The sequence below is a fragment of the Microtus ochrogaster genome, linkage group LG8 (assembly GCF_000317375.1).
Source record: "Microtus ochrogaster isolate Prairie Vole_2 linkage group LG8, MicOch1.0, whole genome shotgun sequence".
NCBI lineage: Eukaryota > Metazoa > Chordata > Mammalia > Rodentia > Cricetidae > Microtus > Microtus ochrogaster.
Genome location: NC_022033.1, coordinates 24,128,800 through 24,154,662, shown reverse-complemented (window position 1 = coordinate 24,154,662; position 25,863 = coordinate 24,128,800). Strand labels below are relative to the sequence as shown.

At 42.7% G+C, this 25,863-nt stretch overlaps 1 protein-coding gene across 1 annotated transcript in view; it reads left to right on the top strand.

The window, feature by feature from the left end:
- Nucleotides 1-22,390: 22,390 nt before the first annotated feature.
- Bpifa2 (BPI fold containing family A member 2) overlaps nucleotides 22,391-25,863 on the top strand; it is an 8,598-nt gene continuing 5,125 nt past the window's right edge. Inside the window, exons 1-2 of the mRNA XM_013352107.1 lie at nucleotides 22,391-22,528; nucleotides 25,304-25,428. Of these exons, the coding sequence (XP_013207561.1) occupies nucleotides 22,391-22,528; nucleotides 25,304-25,428 (263 nt within the window). The remainder of the gene's footprint in view (nucleotides 22,529-25,303; nucleotides 25,429-25,863) is intronic.

Sequence of the window (25,863 nt, the reverse complement as noted above, 5' to 3'; positions counted from 1 at the left end):
TGTGCCTCATTCTCTCCACTGAGGACTAATAAAAGAAATAATACATTCGCTTTTCCTCTCACCAGCCAGATTATTTTCATTAGCGTATTTGATTGCAAAAGGTGGAGGTTTCACGATGGCGTCCACATTCAGGTGCTTTGGCCATATTAACGCCCGCTCACCGTCCTTTCCTTCGCCTTTCTTTCCCTTTTTACTTTCACATCATATACATGGACACATACACACATTCTCTAACAGGTTAAATATTGTTAAGAATAATTTATCATGGGATGACAGAAAATGTAAAAGTGTTTGCATGGCAGAGGAAAAAGATGACCAGAGATGACAACAGACAGGATGGGAGAGCATCTTTGCCAGCTATGCCTCCTACAGAGGATTAATGTCAGCTTGTAGAAGGAACTAAAAAATTAATCTTTTCCCCCGAAATCTTTCAATCACTAAATGAGCAAAATTATTGAATGAGCAGTTTTCAAAAGAAGAAATACAGAGGGGCTTCTTTAGGGAGAGCTGAAACCTATTTATAGAGTGGCTGCTGAGGAGGCTCCTGAACTCAGCTGAGAAGAGCGTTAGTTGAGCAGCGTAGAGCAGGACGGTTCAGTTGGGCCGTGAAAGACTGAGGGAAGTGCTCAACTCAGCAAACTGGTGGTTGGCAGGAATTGCCAATGAGGCTGTTAAGTTTCCAGTTTTCTGGGCAGCAGATAGTGAGGCAGACACACCTGCACAGTTGGAGGAGGACAAGGAGGAGAAGGCCAGCAGCAAGCAGGAGGTGGCTGCTAACAAGTGAACCTACCCTCACCCCAAGACATTTCCAACTAGAAATGACGGCCAGCTTCACCCTGGCCTCACCACTACAAGGTGGTTTTTTCCCCTCTGTCCTTTTTTTATTCACCCCCTCCCCTTTGATGGGACAGGAAGTAAGTGGTTTATGTGCACAATCACATTGTTCTTTAAAAAAAAAAAACTAAACTTAATGGCCAGTCTTATGTTTCTGTTGACATTAAATGGAGAGGGCACGGAGATGTTCTGGTTCTGCGGAAACCCTCTTCTTTATTAACGACACATCCATTCATCTTGTAGGCTTTAGATTCCAGTAAGTTGTTTTGTTCCTATTGTCTCAACAACAAAGACCCAACAGCATAGTAACCCTTGCATGCTTTGATTGGAGAACTTTGGTGTGTTTCATTTGGTATTGTAAAAGGACAAGTTTATAGATTTTGTTGTGCACAGCTGTTACATGTGGGGCAATGTACTTAAGTAGGCATAAAGTACTCTTTAAAATATGAGTCTTAGATAGTTTCCCCTTCAAATCAAGTGTATTGTTGTTTAAATAATTTTTATTTTGTTTAAAATGGAGAAAAAATAAGTACAAATGACCAATAAATATTTGGAGAAAATGTTCAGTATACTTAGCTGTCAGAGAAATATGCAAATCGAAATTACATCAAGGCTGTAACACACCCAGTGAGATGCAGATGGCTGTGATCAAGAAAATAAATGACGACCAATGGTAGAAAAGGTGTACTGAATGGAGAACACACCCACAAACACACACACGCACACATGCATGCACGCACACACACACATACACACACACACACACACACACACACATACACACACACTGGTGCAGCCACCATGGAAATCAGCATGGTCCTCAGAAAACTGAAGACAGAGCTGGGCATGGTGGCACAAACCTTTAATCATAGCACTTGGGAGGCGGAGTCAGATGGATCTTTGAGTCTGAGGGCAGCCTGGTCTACAGAGTAAGTTTTGGGACAGCCACTGCTAACAGAGAAACCCTGTCTTGAAAGAAAAACAAAAGAAAGCAAAAAACTGAAGCTAGGACTCCCATATGACCCATCTGCTCCCTCCTAGAAAGAGACCTGAAGGAAACCGCATCAGCGCACCACAGACACCTGTACAGCCGTAGTCATGGCTACACTATTCACAACGGCCAGGACGTGGAACCAGCCTGGGTATCCATGAATGGATAATTATCCTTTGATCCGAAAAACATTCTGGTGTTTATATGTCCCAATTTTGTTTATTAATTGTTCTTCATCTGGTGTCCACCCAGGAGTCACGTGATAGTTGTTTTGGGTTCCTGGCGACACTCTAAGGGATTCCCTCAGTTTCCTCTTCCACCAGCAGTGCCTGTCTCTCCACCCGCACCCTAGCAGCGTCTGTTGTCATTGTTTCTCTGGATGACACCCTTTGACTCCGGCTGGGAAGCAATCTCAGTGGGAAGAAGCATAACTTCTTTTCCAAGTATTTCTTGGTCACTTGTGTTTCTCCTTTTGACAACTGTCTGTTCGTGACCCATGCTCTTGCACTGACGGGATGTTTCTTTGGTTCTTGAGTCCCCTGCATTCCAGATGTTGACTCCTTGCCAGAGACTCTCTCCCATTATCCCCTCACTCTGGTGACCGCTTCCTTTGTTTTGCAGAAACCTTTGCCATCATGGAATCTCATTTCTCAGTGTTCACTCTCGTGCTCTGAGCTACCGGAATGGGTTCCCGAGAACCTATGCCTGTATCTTCTGGGAGTTTCAGAGTTTCATATCTTAACATTTAGATCTTTGCTCCACTTTGGACTAATTTTGGAGTAGGGTGAGGGATAAGGATCTCGTTCCTTTCCTCTACATTGGATACCGTATTTACTCAGTATCATTTGCTGAGAGTTTTTAATTTTAATTTTTTTTGCTTCTTTTATTTTTAAATAATGTGTTGTCAAAATGTAGGCAACTGTAGCAATGTGGGTGTATTTCTTTGTCATCCATTCTATTCCATCGATCTGTATTTCTACTTTTACATCAATATCATGGTGTTTTTGTTACTATGGTTCTGCCATGCAGGTTGAGGTCAAGTACTGAGATCTTGTCAGCATTGCTTTGCATTGCTTTGCTGTGAGTCGTTTTATCCAGTGCTGAGGGCTACCCCAGCAGGTTATCTAAGAACTGAGGCTCAGGGAGATTAACTGTCAGGTCCATTTCCACACAGCCAGAAGGAAGGAGAATTTAGGCTCAAACACAGGTCTTCTTCAGAAGGGAGAAGCTGGAGGCAGTGTGAAGGATGCTCCGCTGTGTCCTAATAGAACGCCCTGTGCTGTCTTAGCTTCGGGGACTAGTACCTCAGTGGTTTGGGTAGGAAGTGGGGCTCCTTTGTCATTCTCTGGCTCTCTGACTCTACCCTGAGGAAAATGTGTTGTGGCAGCCCAGAGACCACACCCTGAAGTCCCTGCACTGAAGGGGCAATCTGAGCCTCTGGAGTCTCTCCACCAGCACAAAGCTGCCAAATCTTAGGCTCCTTTGAAGACAGCAGACCCATGCTTGGTAAGCAGGCAACAGCATTTGTTTTTCAACCTTCTCTTGTCAGAGCTTTCTTTGTGAACGACTTCAGACACTCTGCTGGCCTGAGGGAGAAGCCTGAAGCCAGACACCTGAGCGAGGATGGAGAAGGGGCAAGTGGAGTCAGCCTCAAGCCCAGACATGAAGGCTCAAGCAGAGAGCAAGGCCTGCAGCTCCCAGGGATTCAGCAGAGGCTCCTGGGAACCCCTCCACCATGACATGTTTTCTTCCTGCAGGTCATACTTGACAGGATTTGGCTTATGCAGATCTGTCATGGTGTCCTGCACAGCCTTAATAAAGTGTCACGCTGTGGACAGAAAATTAACTAGAGCAAGTCCTCTCCCCTGTGTGCTGCTGCTAAGAATATAAGCAGAAATTGGCTCAAGTGTCTCTCGATTCAGGAAGAATAAAGGTCACGCTGGATTTGTGTCCGCCAGCTTCCTCCTACCTCTGTCCCCAGTTCATCCAAGGTTTTACCATCCACACAAGTCACCTGTGTGCTTACTACAGCTTCGGGCAGAGGCTGTGAGGTGGGGAAGAGATTAGTGGTATGGGAGCAAAACCTCGTTCTGGGCACACTTACTTCTTCACCTGTGTGGTTTCCATGGTCTCTCCTGCAGACAGGTCCCCAGGGGGTCTTCCACGGACAACACTAGAGGAAGGTAGTAGACGGGAACACTCACACCCTGGCCACTTTACCCCTATCCATGCTCTCTTATTCATCCACCCCTTTGCCCTTCTGCCATGGCTTTCTCTGTGGGAACAATATCTTCATATTGAACCATGGGTCTTTTCCTTATTCTGGCTGCTACGCTTAGTTTAGAGGTCAGCGTGTGACCCTTACAGGGATGATGGGAATAAGTTTGAGAAGGCTTGAAGAGATATCAGGGAGAGATGTCTGCTTTCTGCTGTGGTCACTGGTTACTGGTGGCCATCTCTGCCATGCGCTCGGGCAAAGTCGGCTTGAAGTCAGGGCAGAAGAAACCAGATCTGAGTCACAGAGAAAACATCCTGAAGGTTTCCTTTGAGTGCTGGAATCCATAACATTTCAGGACCCTCTTTACTCCTTAACTCATGTCGGGCTGAACATTCTACTTTACAAGTAACCCAAGGAGCCTGACAAATGCAATTGACAAACACATTCCAGTTTGTTCTGTAGAAGTTGTCATGGGTAAGCCGGGCGATGGTGGCGCACGCCTTTAATCCCAGCACTCGGGAGGCAGAGGCAGGCGGATCTCTGTGAGTTCGAGACCAGCCTGGTCTACAGAGCTAGTTCCGGGACAGGCTCCAAAGCCACAGAGAAACCCTGTGAAAGAAAAAGAAAAAAAAAAAAGAAGTTGTCATGGGAAATGAGAGAGGAGTGACAGGCAGGGCTGGGTGTGTGTGTGTGTGTGTGTGTGTGTGTGTGTAGCAGAGAATGAGGTGGCTACAAACAAGGTGCTCTAAAGGACAGAGTGGATCTACAGGTGTGACATGTGGACATCCTCAGGCCTTGTTCTGGTGCCAGGAGGAACTGATGCAGAAAGGATGAGAGGTCATTTCCTGGAGGCTGTCACTATGGAGAAGGTCTTCAAACTTGTTCCCTCCTCCTTAGAAGTGATTGCCAGGGTTCCTGCTGCCTCCCTCCCCGAGGATGGTCATGTGCTTTCTGCAGCTGGAACAGAAGCCTTGGGATGGATGCATGAAGGTCCATAGGAGGGAGGGATCTGGGTCTCATTTCCAGCTCCCATCAATTCAGCCTATTCAGCCTATTCAGCAGCTGCTTCCCCACCTTTACCAAGTATGGTGTTTATTGGGTCTCACCAGAAGCCAGCCGGTGGTTGTGAGCATAAAGAAGGAAGAATGAGGGTCCTAGTCTGAAGGAGTCTCAGGCTGGCAGAAGAGAAAAACCAACACACATTCCTTCAACCAACTATGTCTTGAAAAAGAAATACATTTGTATATAGATTTTTTTTTTGTTGGTACAGTGATCAGCTCTGTTCTGCTGCCACTTTCCAAATAATCACTCAGAAACTTATAATTAATTTTAAATGTTAATCCAATGGCTCAGGCTTGTTACTAGCTAACTCTTACAACTTAAATTAACCCATTTATATTAATCTACATTCTGCCAAATGGTGTTACCTCTCTTTTATCTTGCACCTCCTGTTTCCTTTCTGTGTCTAGCTGGCTACTCCTCTGACTTCACCCTTTTTCTTCCCAACATTCTCTCTGCCCTCAAAACCCTGCCTAGCCATTGGCCAATCAGCTTTTTATTAACAATGACAGCAACACAGTTTTACAATATACAAAAAAAATAATTTCAACAGCAGTTCCTCCTTTTTTTCTAAATAAAAAGAAAGGTTTTAACTTTAACCCAGGAAAATTATATACAACAAAAACAGTTATCTAGTTCATTCGTATCTGGCAAATTTGGGAAAACATTCTATTATTTATCTTATCTTTGTGAGTCTGAAATTTTATAATTACTTTACCTTTTTATCATAACTAAGGAAAGCTTTCAATCTAGTTATTTAGTCTTTAACTTTATCAAAGATCCCAGAAGGATGTAATGTTACCTAACGACAAGGACATCTAGTTGCCTGGACAGTCACCCACCCAAAGTTCTTCTGTGACTTTGGAGCACCCAACTTTGCTCTATAGACCCAGAATATATAACGGACATTTTTGAGAAGCAGGGGCTTTTGAAGGACTGTCCTATCTTGTCTAGGCAACATTTGGCAGTCACTTTCTTTTGCATCCTGCTGGTCCAGTTTGGACAATATACTGTCAACAATTGAGGCAAGGGCAGTTTCTGCTCAAATGTCTAGCTTTTTCCATAAAGAAAGCAAACTCCATAGAGAGTTTCTTTGATGCACATCATCCTCTTTTGAAGCAATTAATGGTGCATATCTCACTTTCATGAAAGCCTTGGTTATTAAACATGTTAAATGACATATTCTGTAGGTCTGAAGTGTTTGAAGACTATATATCCATCTTAATAGATCTGTTTAACCTTGACAATATACCTAACATGATAACAAGCTTGATCAGTATATATCACTAACTACTAACTATATTTCTTAATATATATTATATTTTAAATGAGCTGCAGAAGCACAATACCCCAAACAAGAGTATATACAGTATAACAAAATTAACTTTGAATTTGTATCAGTATACCAAAATCCATACCAATGAAAAATATTTTGAGATTTTAATTTGGGATTAAAATAGGTTCAATAATCTATCTCATCATTTGAAGAGGTCTTCAGTCACACATTGTCTCCATAATACTGTTCCATTGTGTTAGCAAGTCTTTTTCCCCCAAAGGGGAAATCTCAGAAATTTCTGAGGATCCTCTATTTCAATAGAAGATTGAACGCCATACTCACAAAGTTAACTTCTGTGTCCCAATACATTTTGTAGATACATGGCCAAACATTCAGTCAGTATTCTTGGCCCAGCTTCAGAGTAAATAGGACTCACTAAGGTCTGGAAATTTGTGTAACAAGTCTATCAGGAAGGCAGAAATCACCAACCATCACCACAATCCCTTTCCTTCTCAGACTGCAGCATGATGACATCAGGACTCAGAAACACAAGTTCAGCAAACTCTCACTCCAACTCCTTTAGGGGAAGGTTGGAGCCCACAGAATTGGATCTGTTCCACCTTGACTAAAGATCAGAGAGTTCAGGATTCTTGCTCCTTCCAGGCTAATGACAGGAGGTTTTTGACTTAAAAAGTGACTACTAACAGTGTCTTGGCCTAGTATATGGTTACTTGGTGTTCTGGGTATTAGGATGGTGATTACTTTGTTTTTTCCTTGTTTGTAGCACGGTAAAGAAGTCTTGCCTTCTGTCCACTCTTTTGGATTTGGATATTTAAAGTGCATGAGAAATAAACACGGGCAGATTCTGTATTCATTGGGTTGCTCTCCAACTCTATCCTGTGTCTCTGTCTATTTCTTTTGTATGTCTGTTTTTTTTATGACTAACATTTATTTACTTAATTAAAAAAGAAAGCAAAATATCTTTTATCGTTTTATACATCAATCCCAGTTCCCACTCCCTACCCTCCTTCCATTTCCTCCACCTAACCCCCCATTCCCATCCACCCCTCAGAGAGGGTGAGGCACATTGCTTTGCAGAAGGTCCGAGGCCCTCCCTACTATATCTAGGCTGAGCAAGGTGTCCATCCAAAGAGAATGGATTCCAAAAAGCCAGAACAAGCAGTGGGGATAAATCCTGGTGCCACTGCTAGTGAGTGGCCCCGCAGTCTGCCCCAGTCACACAACTGTTACCCACATTTGAAGGTCTAATTTGGTTCTGTTCTGGTTCCTTCCCTGTCTGGCCAGAGTTGGAGAGCTCCCATTAGCTCAGGTAAGCTGTTTCAGTGGGTGTCACCATCACGGTCTTGAAATCTTTGCTCATATTCTCACTCCTCCCACTCTTTGGACTTTGGGAGCTCAACCCATTGCTTTGCTGTAGGCCTCTGCCTCTGTTTATATCAGTTGCTGGATGAAGGTTCTATCATGACATTTAAGATAGTCATCAATCTGACTACAGGGCAAGGCTAGTTCAGGCACCCTCTCCACTATTGCTTAGGGTCTTAGCTGGTGTCATCCTAGTGGATTTCTGGTAGTTTCTCTAGTGCCAGGTTTCATGCTAGCCCCATAATGGCTCCCTCAATCAAGATATCTTTTTCCTTACTCTTTGTTTTTGTCCTTCCTGCACCTAGAAGATCCCGTTCCCTCAAGTTCTCCTACCCTTCCCCTTTTCCCTCCTCCTTAGTTTCTGCCCTTCCTTTTCCCCCAACCCCCATGTTCCCAATTTTCTCAGGAGATCTTGTCTATTTCCCATTTCCAGAGGTATCTATATGTTTCTCTTAGGGTTCACTTTGTTACATAGCTTCTTTGGGGTCATAGACTATAGGCTTGTTATCTTTTGATTTGTAGCTAGTATCCACTTATGACTGAACATATTCCATACTCATCTTTCAGGGTCTGGTTTTCCTCACTCAGGATTTTTTTTCCAGTTCCATCTACTTGTGTGCAAATTTCAAGGTGTCATTGTATTTTACCACTGAGTAATACTTCATTGTGTAAATGTACCATGTTTTCTTTATCTATTCTTCAGTTTAAGGGCATCTAGGTTGTTTCCAGGTTCTGGCAATTACAAATAATGCTGCTATGAACATAATTGAATAAATGTCCTTGTAGTATAATTGAGCATCCTTTGGGTATATGCCCAAGAGTGGTATTGCTGGGTCTTGAGGTAGGTTGATTCCCAATTTTCTGAGAAACTGCCATACTGACTTTCAGAGTGGTTGTACAAGTTTGCATTTCCACCAGCAATGGAGGAGTATCCCCCTTACCCCTTACTCCACATCCTCTCCAGCATAAGCTACCATTGGTGTTTTTGATCTTAGCCATTTTGACAGGTATAAGATGGTATCTCAGAGTTGTTTTGATTTGCATTTCCCTGACAGCTAAGAATGTTGAACATTTCCTTAGGTGTCTTTTGGACATTTGAACTTCTTCTGTTGAGAATTCTCTGTTTAGATCTCTACCCCATTTTTAAATTGGATTATTTGAGATTTTGATGTCTAATTTCTTGAGTTCTTTATATATTTTGGAGATCAGTTCTCTGTCTGATGTGGGGTTGGTAAAGATCCTTTCCTATTCAGTAGGCTGCCTTTTTGTTTTATTGACAGTTTCAGGAGGTCCCATTTATTTATTGTTGCTCTCAGTGTCTGTGCTACTGGTGTTACATTTAGGAAGTGGTCTCCCGTACCCACACATTGAAGGCTACTCCCCACTTTTTCTTCTACCAGGTTCTTTGTGGTCAGATTTATATTGAGTTCTTTAATCCATTTGGACTTGAGCTTTGTGCATGGGGATAGATATGAGTTTATTTGCATTCTTCTACATGTTGGCATTCAACTATGCCAGCCCCATTTGTTGAAGATGCTTTCTTTTTTCCATTGTATAATTTTAGTTTTTGAGGACAGCTTCTATTTTCTTGCAGGTTATAGGTCTATTTAAATTGTCCAGGTGGTCTTAATTTAATTTTGGTATGTGGTATCTATCCAGAAAATTGTCCATTTCTTTTACATTTTCCAATTGTGGAGTTCAGGTTTTTGTACTAACAATTCTCTGGATTTCCTTGGTGTCTATTGTTATGCCTCCCTTTTCATTTCTGATTTTGTTAATTCGGATGTTCTCTCTCTGCCTTTTGATTAGTTTGGATAAGGGTTTGTCTATCTTGATTTTCTCAAAGAAACAGCTATTTGTTTCATTAATTCTTTGTATTGTTTTCTTTTTCTATTTTACTGATTTCAGCCCTCAATTTGGCTATTTTCTGTTGTCCACTCCTCCCAGGTGAGTCTGCTTCTTTTGCTCTAGGGCTTCCAGGTGTGCTGGTAAGTCGCTAGTGTAAGATTTCTCCACTTTCTTTATGCAGGCACTTAGTGCTATGGACTTTCCTCTTAGCATTGCTTTCTTAGCATCCCATAGGTTTGCACACGTTGTACCTTCATTTTTGTTGAATTCTAGGAAGCCTTAAATTTCTTGCTTTATTTCTTCCTTGACTCAGGGGTGGTTCCATTGAGCACTGTTCAATTTCCATAAGATTGTAGGCTTTCTCCAATTCGTGTTGTTGTTAAATTCTAACTTTAAACCACAGTTTAAATAATATAAGATAAGATACAGGGGGTTATTCCAATTTCTTTTGTATCTGTTTAGATTTGCTTTGTTGCTGAGTATGTGGTCAATATTTGAGAAAGTTCCATGAGGTGCTGAGAAGAAGGTATTTTTTTGTGTTTGGGTGAAATGTTCTGTAGATATCTGTTAAGTCTACTTGAGTCATGACATCTGTTGATTCTCTTATATCTGTTAAGTTTCTGTCTGGTTTACCTGTCCATTGGGAAGAGTGCAGTGTTGGAGTCTCCTATTATTAGTGTGTGGGGTTTGATGTATAATTTAAGCTTTACTAATATTTCTTTTTACATGTGGGTTATAGCACAATGCCTGCTCTATGTGCTACGTGCTACTGTACAATTCACGAGCTGGGCAAGGGCCTGGAGATCGAAACACACAGAGACACACAGAGACATGGGTAACACCAAGAATACTCCAAGAATGCCCTCTTTATTGTGTTCCAGCTTATATAGTGCTTTTCCCTGACTAATAGCCATGCCCTAACCCTCAGCTGCAAGCCCACCAGAAACCACTCCCCTGCCATCAGGACCGCTCATGCTCAGAGCAGCTGTAAAACAAGTTGTTTGCTCAGAGCAGCTGCAAACATAGGAAAACAAATTGTTTACTCTGGCAGGCAGGGGTCACAGGAAATTCAGGGCTTGGGGATCCACAGTCCCCAACAGTGGGTGCTCTTGTATTTGGAGCATAGATGTTCAAGACTAAGACTTCATCTTGATGGATCTTTGTTTTGATGAGTATAAAGTATCTTTCTCCATCTTTTCTGATTGATTTCGTTTGAAGTCTATTTTGTTAGACATTAGGATAGCTATACCAGTTTGTTTCTTAGGTGCTTTTAATTGGAAAATCTTTTCCCAACTCTTTACTCTGAGGTTGTATCTGTCTTTGAGGTTGAGGTGTGTTTCTTGTATACAACAGAAGGATGATTCCTGCTTTTATATCTGTTCTCTTAGCCATGTCTTTTTATAGGTGAATTGAGTTCACTGATATTAAGAGATATTCATGACCAGTGATTGTTAATTCTTGTTATTTTTTATTGATAGTGTTTGTGTGTTTCCCTTCTTTGGGGTTTGCTGGTGTGAGGTTATCTGTTGCCTGTGTTACTGTGGGTACAGTTACCTTCCTTGGGTTGGAATTTTCATTCTAGTACTTTCCTGTCGAGCTGGATTTGTTAATAGGTATTGATTAATCTGGTTTTTTCACAGAATATCTTGTTTTCTCCACTGATGGTGATTGAAAGCTTTACTGGGTATAGTAATCTGGGCTTGTATCCATGGTCTCTTAGTATCTGCAGCACATCTGTCCAGGACCTTCTGACTTCATGGTTTCCATTGAGCAGTTGGGTGTAATTCTGATAGGTCTGCCTTTATGCGTTACTTGGCCTTTTTCCTTTGCAGCTCTTAAAATTCTTTATTCTGTATGTTTTGTGTTTTGATTATTATATGGCAGGGGGAGTTTAATTCTTTGATCCAGTATATTTGGTGTTCTGTAAGCTTCTTGTACCTTCATAGGGATGTCCTTTTTTAAATTGGGAAAGTTTTCTTCTATGATTTTGTTGAATATATTTTCTGTGTCTTTGAGCAGGAGTTCTTCATCTATCCCTATTATTCTTAGGTTTGGTTTTTTTTTTATGATGTCCCAGATTTCCTGAATGTTTTGTGTTAAGATATTTTGGATTTAACGTTTTCTTTAACCAATGGATCTATTTTCTTTACTGTATCTTCCACCTGAGATTCTCTCTTCCATCTTTTGTATTCTGTTGCTTATGCTTGCCTCTGTAGTTCCCATTCATTTACCCAGATTTTCCATCTCTAGCATTCCTTCAGTTTGTGTTTTCTTTATTGCCTCTCTTTCAGTCTTCAGTCTTGAACTGTTTGAATTGTTTGCTTCACCTGTTTGATTGTTTATTCTTGGTTTTCTTTAAGAGGTTTATTTATTTCTTCCAATTTTTGTTTTTCTCTTCCTCCATTTCTTTAAGGGAACTTTTCATTTCCTCTTTAAAAACCTCCATCATCCTCATAGAGTTACATTTAAAACCATTTTCTACTGCTTCTTCTGGGCTAGCATGATCCAGTCTTTCTGTTGTATGACCACTGGGTTCTGGTATTACCATGTTTCTTTTTAGGTTGTTTAATAAATTCATACATTGGCACCTATCCATCTCTTTCTCCAATTGGTACTGGCACTGTCTTTGCCTCTTGATCCAATTTTTGCAGTTGCTGTCTGTGTGTTTGGGAACTGTTCTTGGTCTGCTCTGTAATGTCCCTGTCTATGTCTCAGTGAGCTGCTGAGGTCTCTTTTGGCCAGCTCTCTTGGTTTACTCTCTTAGTCCACTCTGTACAACCACAGCCTGTGCTTCAGTTTCTCTCTTGGCCCTCTCTGTGTAGTTGTAGCCTGTGCTTTAGAGTTCCTCTGAGGTTATAGAAGGGTTTGGGGGCAGAGTGGGACTTGAAGTTTACAGGGTCTAATTGATGGGGTAGGGCTGTTGGAGAAAGCCTACCTGCAGGAGACTTGCCTGCTGGCTGGCTAGAGAAGCTAAAATTCTGCAAATGATGCATTTATTTTATATACTGACAGTCATTACATCTTTAAAGCTCTTCAGGTCATAGAAACTGTCCCCTGCATTGGAACTAGTAACTGTCAAGTTAAAATACTGTTTCAGCAAATTCAAGATGTCATTCACCTAGATAGTGTGGCTAACTCTACACTCCGATCGTCAGCCAAATTTTATTTGTTACAGCACAAACAAAATATCACCACAACTGCTGATGTAGCTTAGCTTAGTGTATGGTGGTAGAGCATAATAAAGCAGACTATTTTTACCTATTATTTAGGATTATTACTAACTAGCTCTTACATTTAAACTAACCTATTTCTATTAATCTATGCATTGCCATGTGGACATGGCCTTTACTGGTCTGTTGGCACGCTGTTTCTTGGTCAGCTGCTCAAATCTCTTGACTCCACCATTCTTTCTTCCTGTATTCAGTTGGGCTTTCCCGTCTAGCTATATTCCACCTTGCTATAGGCCAAAGAAGCTTTTATTATCAATCAATGAGAACAACAAATATTTACAGTGTACAGAATGGTTATCCCACAGCAACAATGTGTTAATAAAACATCTGGTTTCTCTAGTGCTGTGAGTGTGAGGACATTTTGCCTTAAACAACTCCCACCTGGAATGGAATCCTGTTACCTCTTATGGTACACTACATATCTAGACCTGCACATCCCACAGACCTGGGATTTTGTATTCTAATCTCCATTTCTGATTTCCCATCCCCACATTTGCCCTGGCATCCAACATTTTGTTCTCTGCCCATGTAACCCCATTTTGTTCTCTATGTATTTGAGTGCTGTCATTTTCAGATCATACCTGAATATAAGGTTGCACAGCATTTGTCTTTCTGTCTGGCTGTTCACCTCTACACAATGACCCTTCTCCATCACTGATCTCCTCTTCTATGGAGACAGGGTGCTAGATAGACTCAGGAGCTTACCTTCAGTGGAAAGCTGACTACTGGGACTCATTGACTGCCCTGAAAGGGCCCCATAGAGACAAGAACTTACGAGTTTTCATCATTAACTCCAACGCAATACCAGCATCAAGTAGAAGCTGACATACAGTTATCAAGAGGATCAGGGGTCCAGTGTAGGACACATTGGGACGAACAAATGGAAGAAAGGACAGACAGATGCATAAAGGCAGGTTCAGTGCCCCAGGAAGGACCTGGAAGGTGATACAGTGAAAGCAAAGAGATTATAGGACAAAAACCTTGAGTCAAGTTCATGGAGGCCAGCAATCAGCTGGCCCTGGCTAGGGGTCACCCACCCTATCCTCCCTGTGGGAGCAGCTAACCAGTCTGCCATGGGCAATAAACTGTCAGGACCCCATGGAAGATACAGAGAGTTCAATAACAGTGGGGTCCAACCCTTAGCATCTTTACTCTCAGGACACAGCTCTTCCCACTCTCATTGTCTCTTACTCAGTTTCTACTTGCCCCCTTTCACTATCTCTTCTTCCTCTTCTTCATTTCAATAGCTCTTCCCTCTTCTTTTCCTTCACTCTCTACTTTCCTTCCTCACATGCTCCCTGTCAATCTCTCCTCCCCCTCCATTTTATCACCTTGCTTTTTCTTTTTTTTCACCCTTCTTTTCTCCCACAAACAGTTGTCCCCAGCTGTAGCTCAGGTTCCAGCTCTAAAGACAAAGACAGAAAAAGCAAGACACTTAGCTATCCAGAAGCTCGGAGGACACAGACCCACCTAAAAAGTCTTTCTAGGTCAACTTTCTGGTTTCTTTGAGAGCTTTCAGCAAATGCTCAAGGAACAATCCACAACACAAGAAGAATCAAACCCTGGTTGAGAGTGGGCAAGACCTTTGGTTAGTTCCCAGCTTCCAAGCCAAGGCCTGAAGGGCTTTTTGTAACCCAAATTCAAGACCAGGGCAACGTTTTGGTGTTTGTTTTTAAGATGTATTTATTTTATGTGTAAGTGTCTTTGTTTGCATGTGTTTATGTGCATCATGTGTGTGCAGTTCCCTGAGGAGATCAGAGGAGAGTTTGATATCCCCTGGGACAGGAAGTTACAAGCAGTTCTGAACTGTATTATGGGTCCTGAGAATCAAATTCTGGACCTTTGCAAAGCAGTAAAGGCTCTTTGCTGCTGAGCCATCTCTCTAAGCCCAGTGTTTTATGTGTATAAATAATATTTCACCATGTAAGATTGGCATTCCTGAAAGTTAAGTGAAAAATCTTTAGACTCTAAGATTATAGAGTTTAACCAAGTGCTGCTTTTAGTTGTGATAAAATTGTATGTGCTTGATTTTTTGTTACTTTTGTTTATCTTATGTGCAAAGACTTCCCTGCTGGTGGCTCTAATGTGAGAACTAGGGTAAAGCAGATGAATTATCTTTCTTTCTCCGCCTCTCTCTGCCTCAGTCTCTCTCTTCCTCCTTTCTAAAAAACATTGCAGCTGAGTTGTAGCTCAGCAATAGAGAACTTGCAAAAGTGCAAAAGGACATTGCATTGGTGGGTGGTGTTTCAGACAAAATGCAAAAGGACATTGCATTGGTGTGCGGTGTTTTAGGATAGAGTCTTCTGTCCTGTGAGGAGGGTCTGGGGGCTGTTCTGTCCTTATAGGCAAGGAAAGTCTAGGGAGCAGAATCCCTAAACTTCAGCCTATCCTGGTTCTTGTGTGGCCCCAGTATTACAGCTTGGCCTCTCTGGTCTCAGTAGCCTTTTACCGACAGGGAGCTGAGATGTGTTTGGGAACAAATACCAGCTCATTGCTTAAGTGCTGGAATCATTGGGACCAGGAAGTTGCAATGACTGGGATTAGCAGTCATGTCAGGGATAGGAAATCCTAGCCTGGGACAGATAATCCTTAATGCCTCACTGAATATTTTCAATGAGAAATTTATTCCACGACCCTTATGGGCCCAGTTTTTGTCCCCAGCAGAAAAGTACTTTACATTCTAGAAGACTTCCTGTATACAAAGAGGGATATTTTTCCCAAGGTAACTCAGAGCAGCCAGCATAGACCTGGGATGGCCTCGGACAGTCCAAACTCTCCCCAACAAGAGCCCATTAAGTGAGCTATGTAACGTAACTGCAGACAGTACTGTCAGCTGTGTGTGCAGCCAGCCCAGTGTGAGCACATTCACATGTGTTTCTCTGCACGTGAACAGCAGGGAGGTGAGGTGCAGTTTCCAGTTTCACTTCACAGAGAAGAAGGAAGAAACCCCATCCCAGGTCACACAGCCAAGCAGTGGAAGGAGTGATTTGAACCCAGGTCCTCCTGGTCCCAGTGACAAGCTTTGATCTGATCCCTCAAAGTCCCCTCACCACCCTCATGATGCTCCAGTCACTTCCCTTCATATAATTCCAAGAACATCTAGGTACAAGTTGTTAATTAACCTAGGTGAACTAGGGCTGGTGAACTAGGGCTGACCCATCAACAGGCCTGAGGTCACCACTCCAAATCCATCACCCCAGGCTGTGTTCCTGGGATGGGGAGAAAAAACCCTCTAAAGGAGATTTCAGCATGACCTTCATCTCAACTGGGAACAGTTTGTGGAACACGGTGACAGGGAGACAGGAAGGAGTTTTGCATACAGAAGCGAGACATAGCAAGGCCACAGTAGAAATATGATTACCGTAACTATCAGAATCACAAGGTCATAATATCATTTGCTGGGCTTGCTAAGTCACAGTGTCCCAGTTCTGTGTTACTCCTACCACCACCCACCACCACCCCACTTGTTTCTCTGTTATTCTGGCTTGAGATGGCCTCAGGGCTTGGTGACCAATTCAAACAATGGGACCTGTGGAAAACAGGACATACAAGCCTAGGAACAGTCCTGCCCTGCCAACTGGCTGCAGTCTGATGTAGGAAAGACCCAGGCACTGGATTTCTGTCCCTGTATGACCTTACACCCGTGGGCCTTTCAGAAATCTGGTTTTTTCCACTGGAAAATGAGGCTCTCAAGGCTCTCAAATCTGCCTCCTAATGACTTGCAGGCTCAGGAAAGAAGTGTATCTAACCTGAAGGTCAGACAGCCGGCAAATGGCTATATCCATCTCTAGGAAGAGTACTGATCACTGCTGACCCCAGGAGACTGTGTTCTGTTGGGGTAAGACCCTGCCTTCCCATCTCACCAAAGCCCCTTCCTGTCTGAACCTCCTTCAAGGTTGTTGGGAGGTAGAACAAGATGAAGCAAGACAGTTCCGGGTGGCAAATAAAGGGCAGAAATCATTGCCAATTGTCTGCCTATAGAGGTTTGTGCTTCTGCAGTTCACACTCAGAAGAGCTGTGCACATGAGCCACACAGCCACAGGGTTTGGAGGTAGAGCTGGGGATCTGAAATTCATAGTGGGGTGAGCTCACCAGATGTGAGATGGAGCTCACCAGATATGAGATGGAGGTCACCCTTGAATCCTATTGTTCAACTATTTCTGCCACTGACATCCTGGGGAGCCATATACCAACTTCTGTCAGAGTCCACAATGACATAAGTCTTTTATTTTTGTTTCTATTATTTTGTGCTTGTGTGCGTATGATGTTCATGTGTGAGTGCAGATACATGTGTGACTGTATACCCATTGAGCTCAAAGGACAACCATCAGGAATTGCTCCCTCTTTCTGCCATTCTGTGGACTTTGGAGAACAAGCATTGGTCATTAGGCCTGTGGAGCAAGTGCCTATCCCACTGACCCATCTCTCAAGAATATGGCATTTAGATGTTTTAAAACTTTAGGACATTTTATGACAGTGAGACACATCTGCTCCTGGCAGCACCAGTCTACTTCAAGAGGAAGGTGGGCATTGAAGAGGCTCCTTTTGGAGTTTGTTAGATGAACTGGACATACAGGATCCATAGAGAAATGACTGCTGAACTCGCCTAAAGGTGAGATGATCCTTCGGGTGTAGTATTGAGCATGGGGCCCCTTTGTCCCATCCCGCCCGGCTAGCTTACAACCAAAATAATTACACAGAAACTGTATTAATTAAATTACTGCTTGGCCCATAATCTCTAGCCTCTTACAGCTAACTCTCACATCTTGAGTCAACCCATTTCTAATAATCTGTATGTCACCACGAGGTCGTGGCTTACCGGCATGAGTCTAACCATGTCCGTCTTAGGCAGGAGAAGCATGGCGACTGCCTGACTCTGCTCTCCTTCCCAGCATCCAGTTCTGTCTTTTCCACCTACCTAAGTTTCTGCCCTATCAAAAGGCCAAGGCAGTCTCTTTACTCAACCAATGAAAGCAACACATCCTACACCATTTGGGGGTTCCTGCTTCATGAAAGAGCCTGTGAGACATTCTGCAGGATACAGAAGAAAGTGACGGCAAACTGCAATAGAGGCAGAACTGTCTTTGAAATTTCCTGCTTTGTGGAAAAGTCTACTGGATACTATAGACCTGTATGCTGAAGATGGATGCCCCAACAGTACAGAAGAACTGTGGTGACTGTCCAGGTAGCGAGATATCTGTCAATTCTAGAGTTTTGAAAGTTGCTTACTTAGCTTCTCTAGGATCATGAATTATAGGCTCAATGTCCTTTATTTATGGCTAGAATCCACTAATGAGTGAGTACATACCATATTCATCTTTTTGGGTCTGGGTTACCTCACTCAGGATAATGTTCTTTATTTCCATCCATTTGCATGCAAAATTCAAGATGTCATTGTTTTTTACCTCTGAGTAGTACTCTAATGCGTATATATTCCACACTTTCTTTATCCATTCTTCCATTGAGGGGCATCTAGGTTGTTTCCAGGTTCTGGCTATTACAAATAATGCTGCTATGAACATAGTTGAACAAATGCTTTTGTAATATGATAGGGCATCTCTTGGGTATATTCTCAGGAGTGGTGTTGCTGGATCCTGGGGTAGGTTGATACCGAATTTCCTGAGAAACCACCACACTGTTTTCCAAAGTGGTTGCACAAGTTTACATTTCCACCAGCAATGGATGAGTGTTCCCCTTACTCCACATCCTCTCCAGCAAAGGCTATCATTGGTGTTTTTGATTTTAGCCATTCTGACAGGTGTGATGATCCTAGAGAAGCTAAATAGAAGGTGAACCCCCCCCCCAAAAAAAAAGAAACATGTAGTTATCCTCCTGGATATTGGAAGTATACAAGATTTCCAAGCAAAAATAGAGAGTTTGGGCGTGGGGGTGGGACAGGGGTAAGGAGAGATGGAGAGAGAGGAGTGAGAAGGGGAAGATGGGGAGAGCATGGGGGAATGGGACAGTTGGGATGGAGGAGGAGTGGATATGGAAGCAGGGAAGTATATATGTATATATCTTAATTGAGGGAGACATTTGATGGTTGGCAAGAGACTGGACTCTAGAAGGGTTCTCAGGTGTCCAAGGAGATGTCCCCAGCTTGTTCCTTGAGCAGCTGAGGAGAAGGAGCCTGAACTGGCCCTATACTATAGCCACACTGATGAATATCTTGCATATCACCATAGAACCTTCATCTGGCGATGGATGGAGATAGAGACAGAGACCCACATTGGAACACTGGACTGAGCTCCCAAGGTCCAAATGAGGAGCAGAGGGAGAGAGAACATGAGTAAGGAAGTCAGGGCCGCAAGGGGTGCGCCCACCCACTGTGACGGTGACGATGGGGCCGATCCAATGGGAACTCACCAAGGCCAGCTGGACTGGGACTGATGGAGCATGTGATCAAACCAGTCTCTCTGAACGTGGCTGACAATGAGGGCTGCTGAGAAGCCAAGGACAATGGCACTGGGTTTTGATTCGACTCCATATACTGGCTTTGTGGGAACCTAGTCTGTTTGGATCCTCACCTTCCTAGACCTGGATGGAGGAGGGAGGACCTTGGACTTCCCACAGTGCAGGGAACCCTGACTGCTCTTTGGACTTGAGAGGGGGGTAGAAGGAATGGGGGGAGGAGAAGGGAAATGGGAGGAGGGGAGGAGGTGAAAATTTGTAATAATAATAATAATAATAAAGAAAGTTGCTTACAATGCACTTCCTGTTTACTTAGGTAATATTGTATCCTTCTGGAGTCTTTGATAGAGTTGAAGAATAGATAGATAGTTATAGTTATAGTTTTCCTTAGTTATGATAAAAGATTAAGTAAATAGAAATATTGTAACTGTAATTTTTGCTTGATAACTGTTTTGTTATGTGTAATTTTACTATATTAAAGTTAAAAAACCTTCCTTTTTATTTAAATAGAAAAGGGGAGGTGATATTGGAGTCCCCTCTGTGTGCTGTGATTAGCATTAATGAATAAAGAAACTGCCTTGGCCTGTTGATAGGGCAGAACTTAGGTCGGCAGGGAAGACAGAACTGAATGCTGGAACAAAGAAGGGCCAAGAGGGATGCCATGGATCCGCTGCCAGAGATAGACATGCTGAAACCTTGCTGGTAGCCCATGACCTCGTGGTGATGCGCAGATTATTAGAAATGGGTTAAAGTAATATATAAAGTTAGCCAATAAGAAGCTAGAGCTAATGGGCCAAGCAGTGATTTAATTAATACAGTTTCTGTGCTATTATTTCAGTTCTGGGTGGCCGGGACGAACAAGCGGTTCCTTGCAACACCAGTTAAAGTTTGTGAGCTTTCATCTCAAATCAGTTCTCCTTAACTTCCTTGGCTTATTCTCTTAAATCAGAGGAACTGGATTCCTCCCTCTCAGTCCACAAGCATCCTGACTTGTACATTCACACATCATCTACCTCCTGCCCAATGGTAACGTGTGTCACACAGTCACACTATAAACATGGCTGATATTGGTCAATCATTCAACCATCCTTGTTGGCTCTGTAAGGAAGAAACACTCGCCATGGTCGTGAACTCACTTATTTTTCTCCTTTTAATTTGTAGCTGTTGGTATTTTCTACCCTTGAGGGTAGATTAAACAAAATCGCATAGGCAGCTGGTTTATAATAGAAATAATTCTGTCAGCAAGATGAAAGAGGAACTTCGTTATTGCCTCTAACAGAAAGCACCACAGTGGCTGACAGTTCAGGAGGGTGACTGGAGCTCTCAGAGAGAGGGAGCGCGCCTGGGAGGGTGGGTAGAGCAACACGAGAGCCACAATTCTACTGTGCTCATTGATCAACCAAAGCTGGTGGTTTCTCCTCTATGAGTTATCAAATTATGGGCTAGCCTTGACAAACACTAGGAGCCTTCTCAACAGAGTATTCTTCCATGGATACATTCTGAGTCTTCTTCCCAGCACTCACTGAATTGTTGTTACCCCTTGTTGGCAGCCTCAGGTTCAACAACTTGGGGCCTTGGTGTTGGCACAAGGTCCATCACTGCCACTCAAGCATCCTGGGTGACCTTTGGGTTGGAATAACTTGGCTAACCTTAGGTATTTTCGTTGGAGTCTCCTTGAACCATCCTAGAAACTGGGGTTGCATCTCATCCTGCCATCACAATATAAGGGCCACTGTCACCCCTGCAACCCTAGAGAGAAGCAAGCATTCCCTGTGCATCCTTCTCCGATCTGTGAGTATGAGTTCTCCTAGAGTGACCCGTATGCCGGGGGTTGCAGGAGGCTTTGGGGGCAAGAAGCAGAAGGAAGGCCCTGTTTGTGTCAGGGAAGTTTAGACTAACAAATTTGAAGACACAGATGACATTGTGTCAGACTAGTGACAGCCTAGGTTCTTGTGGGTTCTGTTTACTGTTCAGATTTTATTCATCAATGACTTGTCTTAGTGTATGGAGAAAGGCTTCTTACCGGGGTCTAGGCTTAACGGTGACACAAGCCATACTTATTTCCCTAAAGATAGTGTTGTACCAAGCTTGGTGGAGTCATGGTAGTGGGAGCCTCAATCTGGTTTCTGGGGAGGGACCTGGAATTAGCTTCATGGAAGGTGTGAAGTTTCACTGACTCTACAAAACAGATTTAGACGGCAAAATGAAGAGGAAATCTATTTCAAACAGAGAAGGCAGCTAGCACAAAGGTCCCGTGCATAAAGAGCAAAGGCTATGGACTTCCCACAGGGCAGGGAACCCTGATGGCTCTTTGGGCTGACGAGGGAGGGGGACTTGGTTGGGGGAGGGGGAGGGAAATGGGAAGCGGTGGTGGGGAAGAGACAGAAATCTTTAATAAATAAATTAATTAATAAAAATAAATAAATAAGAGCAAAGGCTAGAGTTGATTGGTTTTCCAAGCCCCCCCCACTCCCTGACCGTGTCTCTAAAGTTTCTCTACCTTCCCTGCCCTGCTTCCTTATTTTATTAAGTTATAATTGTATTTAATTATGTTTCTAACTTTTTAAATTCACCATACAAATTGATGGGCTTACTGTGGCTTTTTCCTACATACTTAGTTCTTGTCTCTTTCCCTCCCCTGCTGTCCTTCCCATCCCCACTCCTTGCTAATGGCTTTCCTCCTTTTACTTTCATGTCATGTGTATTACATGCTCTTTCCCCCATCTTCCCTCAAGACTTTTTCTTTTCCTCTCATAGTCTCCTTATTTTATGACCTCACACAGTCAATGCACACGCATATGTATACAAACATACATATACAAACTGGAAATTCATTTGCATGTGGCAGAAAATAGGGTGTTTACCTTTCTGAATCTGGCCAATTTTGCTAAGCACAATGGCTCCAGTTCCATGATTTCATTTTTTTTTGTTATGACAGAATAAAATTCCATTGTGTACTTGGTCTCACTTTCTCTATCCTCTTCTGAGGGTGGGCATCTCTGCTGGTTTTATTTCTTACCTATTGTGAACAGAATCACATCTGTCTTGTAGGAAGGTTAAGCATGAGATGAACAGGAGTTCACTGTAGGTTCCTGTTCACTCTTCTTCCTTCTATGACCATCCAGGTATCAGCATCAAAGATGTTCCAACTTGGGAGCCTTGTTGTCCTTTGTGGTCTGCTCATTGGAACGTCAGACTCACTTTTGGGTGACTTAGGAAACGTTGTGAAGGATTTGGACATTGGAAATGCTGTGAAGGATTTGGACGTTGGAAATGTTGTGAAGGATTTGGACGTTGGAAATGTTGTGAAGGATTTGGACGTTGCAAGTACTGTTGGAGGTGAGTCAACATAGGTCCCATCTGCCTGCTGGTCCTAGGAGTAGCCCTAATAAACACTATGCCTGCAATAGCAGAGGCTGCTGGGAGGAGGCAGTGTTGTCTTCTATGGGCATCTTACTGAGAAACGTACAGCACTTACTTATCATATTAGAAATAAACAGTGTCATGACATTACATCCTAATAGAGTCTTGCCAATATATATACAGAATAAATTCACCAAAATGAGATTTCAAAATTTTAAATAGTATGTATATCTTAAGTAATGGTACCTATCCCACTTTCTCTAGCAATCTGTGGGAGCCTGTCCCCCAACCGTGCTTCATTTTAAGCACTAATATGGACAGCATTAACTGGTTTGCTATCATCAGAGATGAGCAGATGTAACTCATCTCACTTTCCATTTCTCTAATCCTAACCTGTTGTGGGATTTCCCTCTGTATGCTGTGAATACCATTGGTTGACAAAGAAACTGGCTTGGCTGATAGGGTAGAACAGAACTAGGTGGGGAAAACTAAACTGAATGCTGGGAGAAAGAAGGCAGAGTCAGGGAAAAAGCCATGGAGCTGCTGCTGGAGACAGACACGCTAGAACCTTGCTGGTAGGCCATGAGCCTTGTGATAAAATATAAACTAATAGAAATGGGTTAAATTAATATGTAAGAGTTAGCCAATAAGAAGTTAGAGCGAATGGACCAAGCAGAGATTTAATTAATACAGTTTCTGTGTGGTTATTTCCGGAGTCTGGGCAGCCAGGAAATGAACAAGCGGTCTTCCTACTACTACACTAATCATCCTCCCATTTTTCTCATCTTTACTACTGGTTTGCGCGTTTTAACTATAGTGTGTGTCAAAATTATTAGAATATGTTTCTGTAGTTAGTTTGACATTTTCTTATTGGTCTTCATTGACTGGCTGGAAGTGACATCAACCCACCTGGCTTGGATGTTCATAAACTTCTTAACCTTCTACTTAATTGCGCCTCTGTTTTCTGCCGTAGAAGAACTGGGCTAACTAGCAAGCAGTTCCTATAGGGACAGGAAAGCTCTGCACACACTGCCTTCAAACCTTGCCAATGCTTAGGTAATTTTCAAAGATGAAACTTTCATCTTTGAAAGTTACCTAAGAGCCATCCTCGCATTCCACAGCTGGGGAACTGCAGCAGAGAGAAAAGGGTGTCAGGTTGAAGGTTACCTAGGGAGTTGTATGGCACGATGGGGTTGTCTAAGCAATGCTAGCTGCATCATTATCTTGGGTAGATTCTGTCAGCACAGAGCCGAGTAGAATTATTGTGTTTACATCTGTGTGACTAAAAGTGTTCTTAATATTTATTTTCAATTGTATGTATGTGTCCCTCTGTATATATCTGTCTGTGTGCCCCCAGAAGCCAGAAAAGGGTGTCAGATCCCCATGAGGTACACATGGTTATGAGCCATTCCACATGGGTGTTGGGAATGGTACTCTGGTCTTCTGCAAAAGCAGCAAGTTCTCTAATGCTGAGCCATCTCTCCAGTCTCATGACTGCATGGAGAACACAGAAAGTATATGGTCATATATGAATACTTCTCTTTTAAAAAATCAAGTACAAATACACACACATGCATGCATGCACATACGCGCACACATACACACATGTGCACACACACACACATTGCAAACATTCTTAAAGGAAGAAGTGAAATATTTTCCATAGAAAAGATACACAATACAGACAGGAAAGCTTTCTTCAGAAACAAAGGTTTGTCTTAGTCTTCACGGTTGTGCGATTTCATTTCAGCAGCTAAAGCTGGAGAATAAACTAAAACGTCACAGTAAAACTGGGACAAAACATATACAACATCAAGTTTCTTATCCAAATGCTTTCCACACAAAGAAATGAAACAGGTTACAAAATGTGGAGAAATTAGTAGCATTATTGTGTTACAATAAATATTCCAAGGCAGCATTTTAAGCCATGTATCCTCTTGAAAATAAGGGATTGTTGTTGCTTCATTTTGTTTGTCCCTAAGCTGGGATCACTTATTTTCACAGTAGAGATAATTTTCTGCACAATCATCCCTCACACTTTGCACACACCTCTGGCACGCGCCATTCATTTCATTAATTCCCTAGCTGTTCTCTGAGATCTTCTGTTAGGGTGCTCTGCCCTCTTCCTCCAATGTCAATTTATTTTCTCTGGGCCTGATTCCAATCCATCTTTGGGAATACCTGTTTCTCATTTTTACTGGCTGGAGCAGTTTTCTCCCTCTATGTTTTTTCTTGGTTCTAGATTATTCCATTTCTTAGTTTATTCTCTCAATTGTTTAAGTTTTTCAAACCCTTGTGAGCATCTCACTAAAAAGGACAGATCCTTAAGTCATCCCTGAAAACAGGTGTACACAATCAACTTCAACTGCTTGATTGAAAACAGGTGTACACAATCAACTTCAACTGCTTGATTGCTTTTTTTTTTTTATAAATGCTCAATACGTATTAGTATTAGGACAACCTAGAATCAGTGCATGGAGCCATCTCTGTAGACACATTTCCTAACCTTAGGAGTCTCGGGTTTCTCTTCTGCATAGTGGAGATGGTGGCAATCCCTCCCTCACTGACCTGATGCAGAGACTGCTTGACACAGCACAGGGAAACTGACTTCCCTGAGGCCAGGAGGATGGGAGCTCCTTCCTTAGTGGTGCAGGCACTCATTGATGACTGTTTTGACAGATGTCCTTCAGAACCTAGATGTGGGATCTCTTCAAAAAACCACGGATTGGGCATTAGCCAAGAACAACATTCTAGGAGCTTTGAATGCATTGGACCTCAGCAAATTAAACCCCTTTTCATCTCAGAATGGTTACGGGTGAGTTGGTACTTCTTTGCTCCCAGAAAAAGGACTACCTGACTACCCAGTTTCAAAGTCAAATGGATAAACCTTGTCTTCCCACCCCAGAGCTGAGGACTTCTGAGGCAAGGCTCATTAGAGCTTGAGTTAGTCTGAGACAGGGCTACAGGGCCAGTTTGGAGAGTTTACACATCTGGACTCCCACATTCTGTAATTTCAGGTTGAAGGTGATTATTTGTATCTTGGTACCTAAAGCCTTTCTTTAAGAATGACACGGATCTTCTTGAAAGAAAGCTGGGAGTAAAAGTCCAAGTTCCTTCAAGGGACAGGAAACTAGAATCCACGCTCCTTAGTCCCAAGCAGTGGCTTCATGAAATTTAGAGCTACACAGTCCTGGGTTGAAGTTCTGTCTCTGCTGACTATTGTTTCCCTGGCTCAGTCCACAGCACCTGA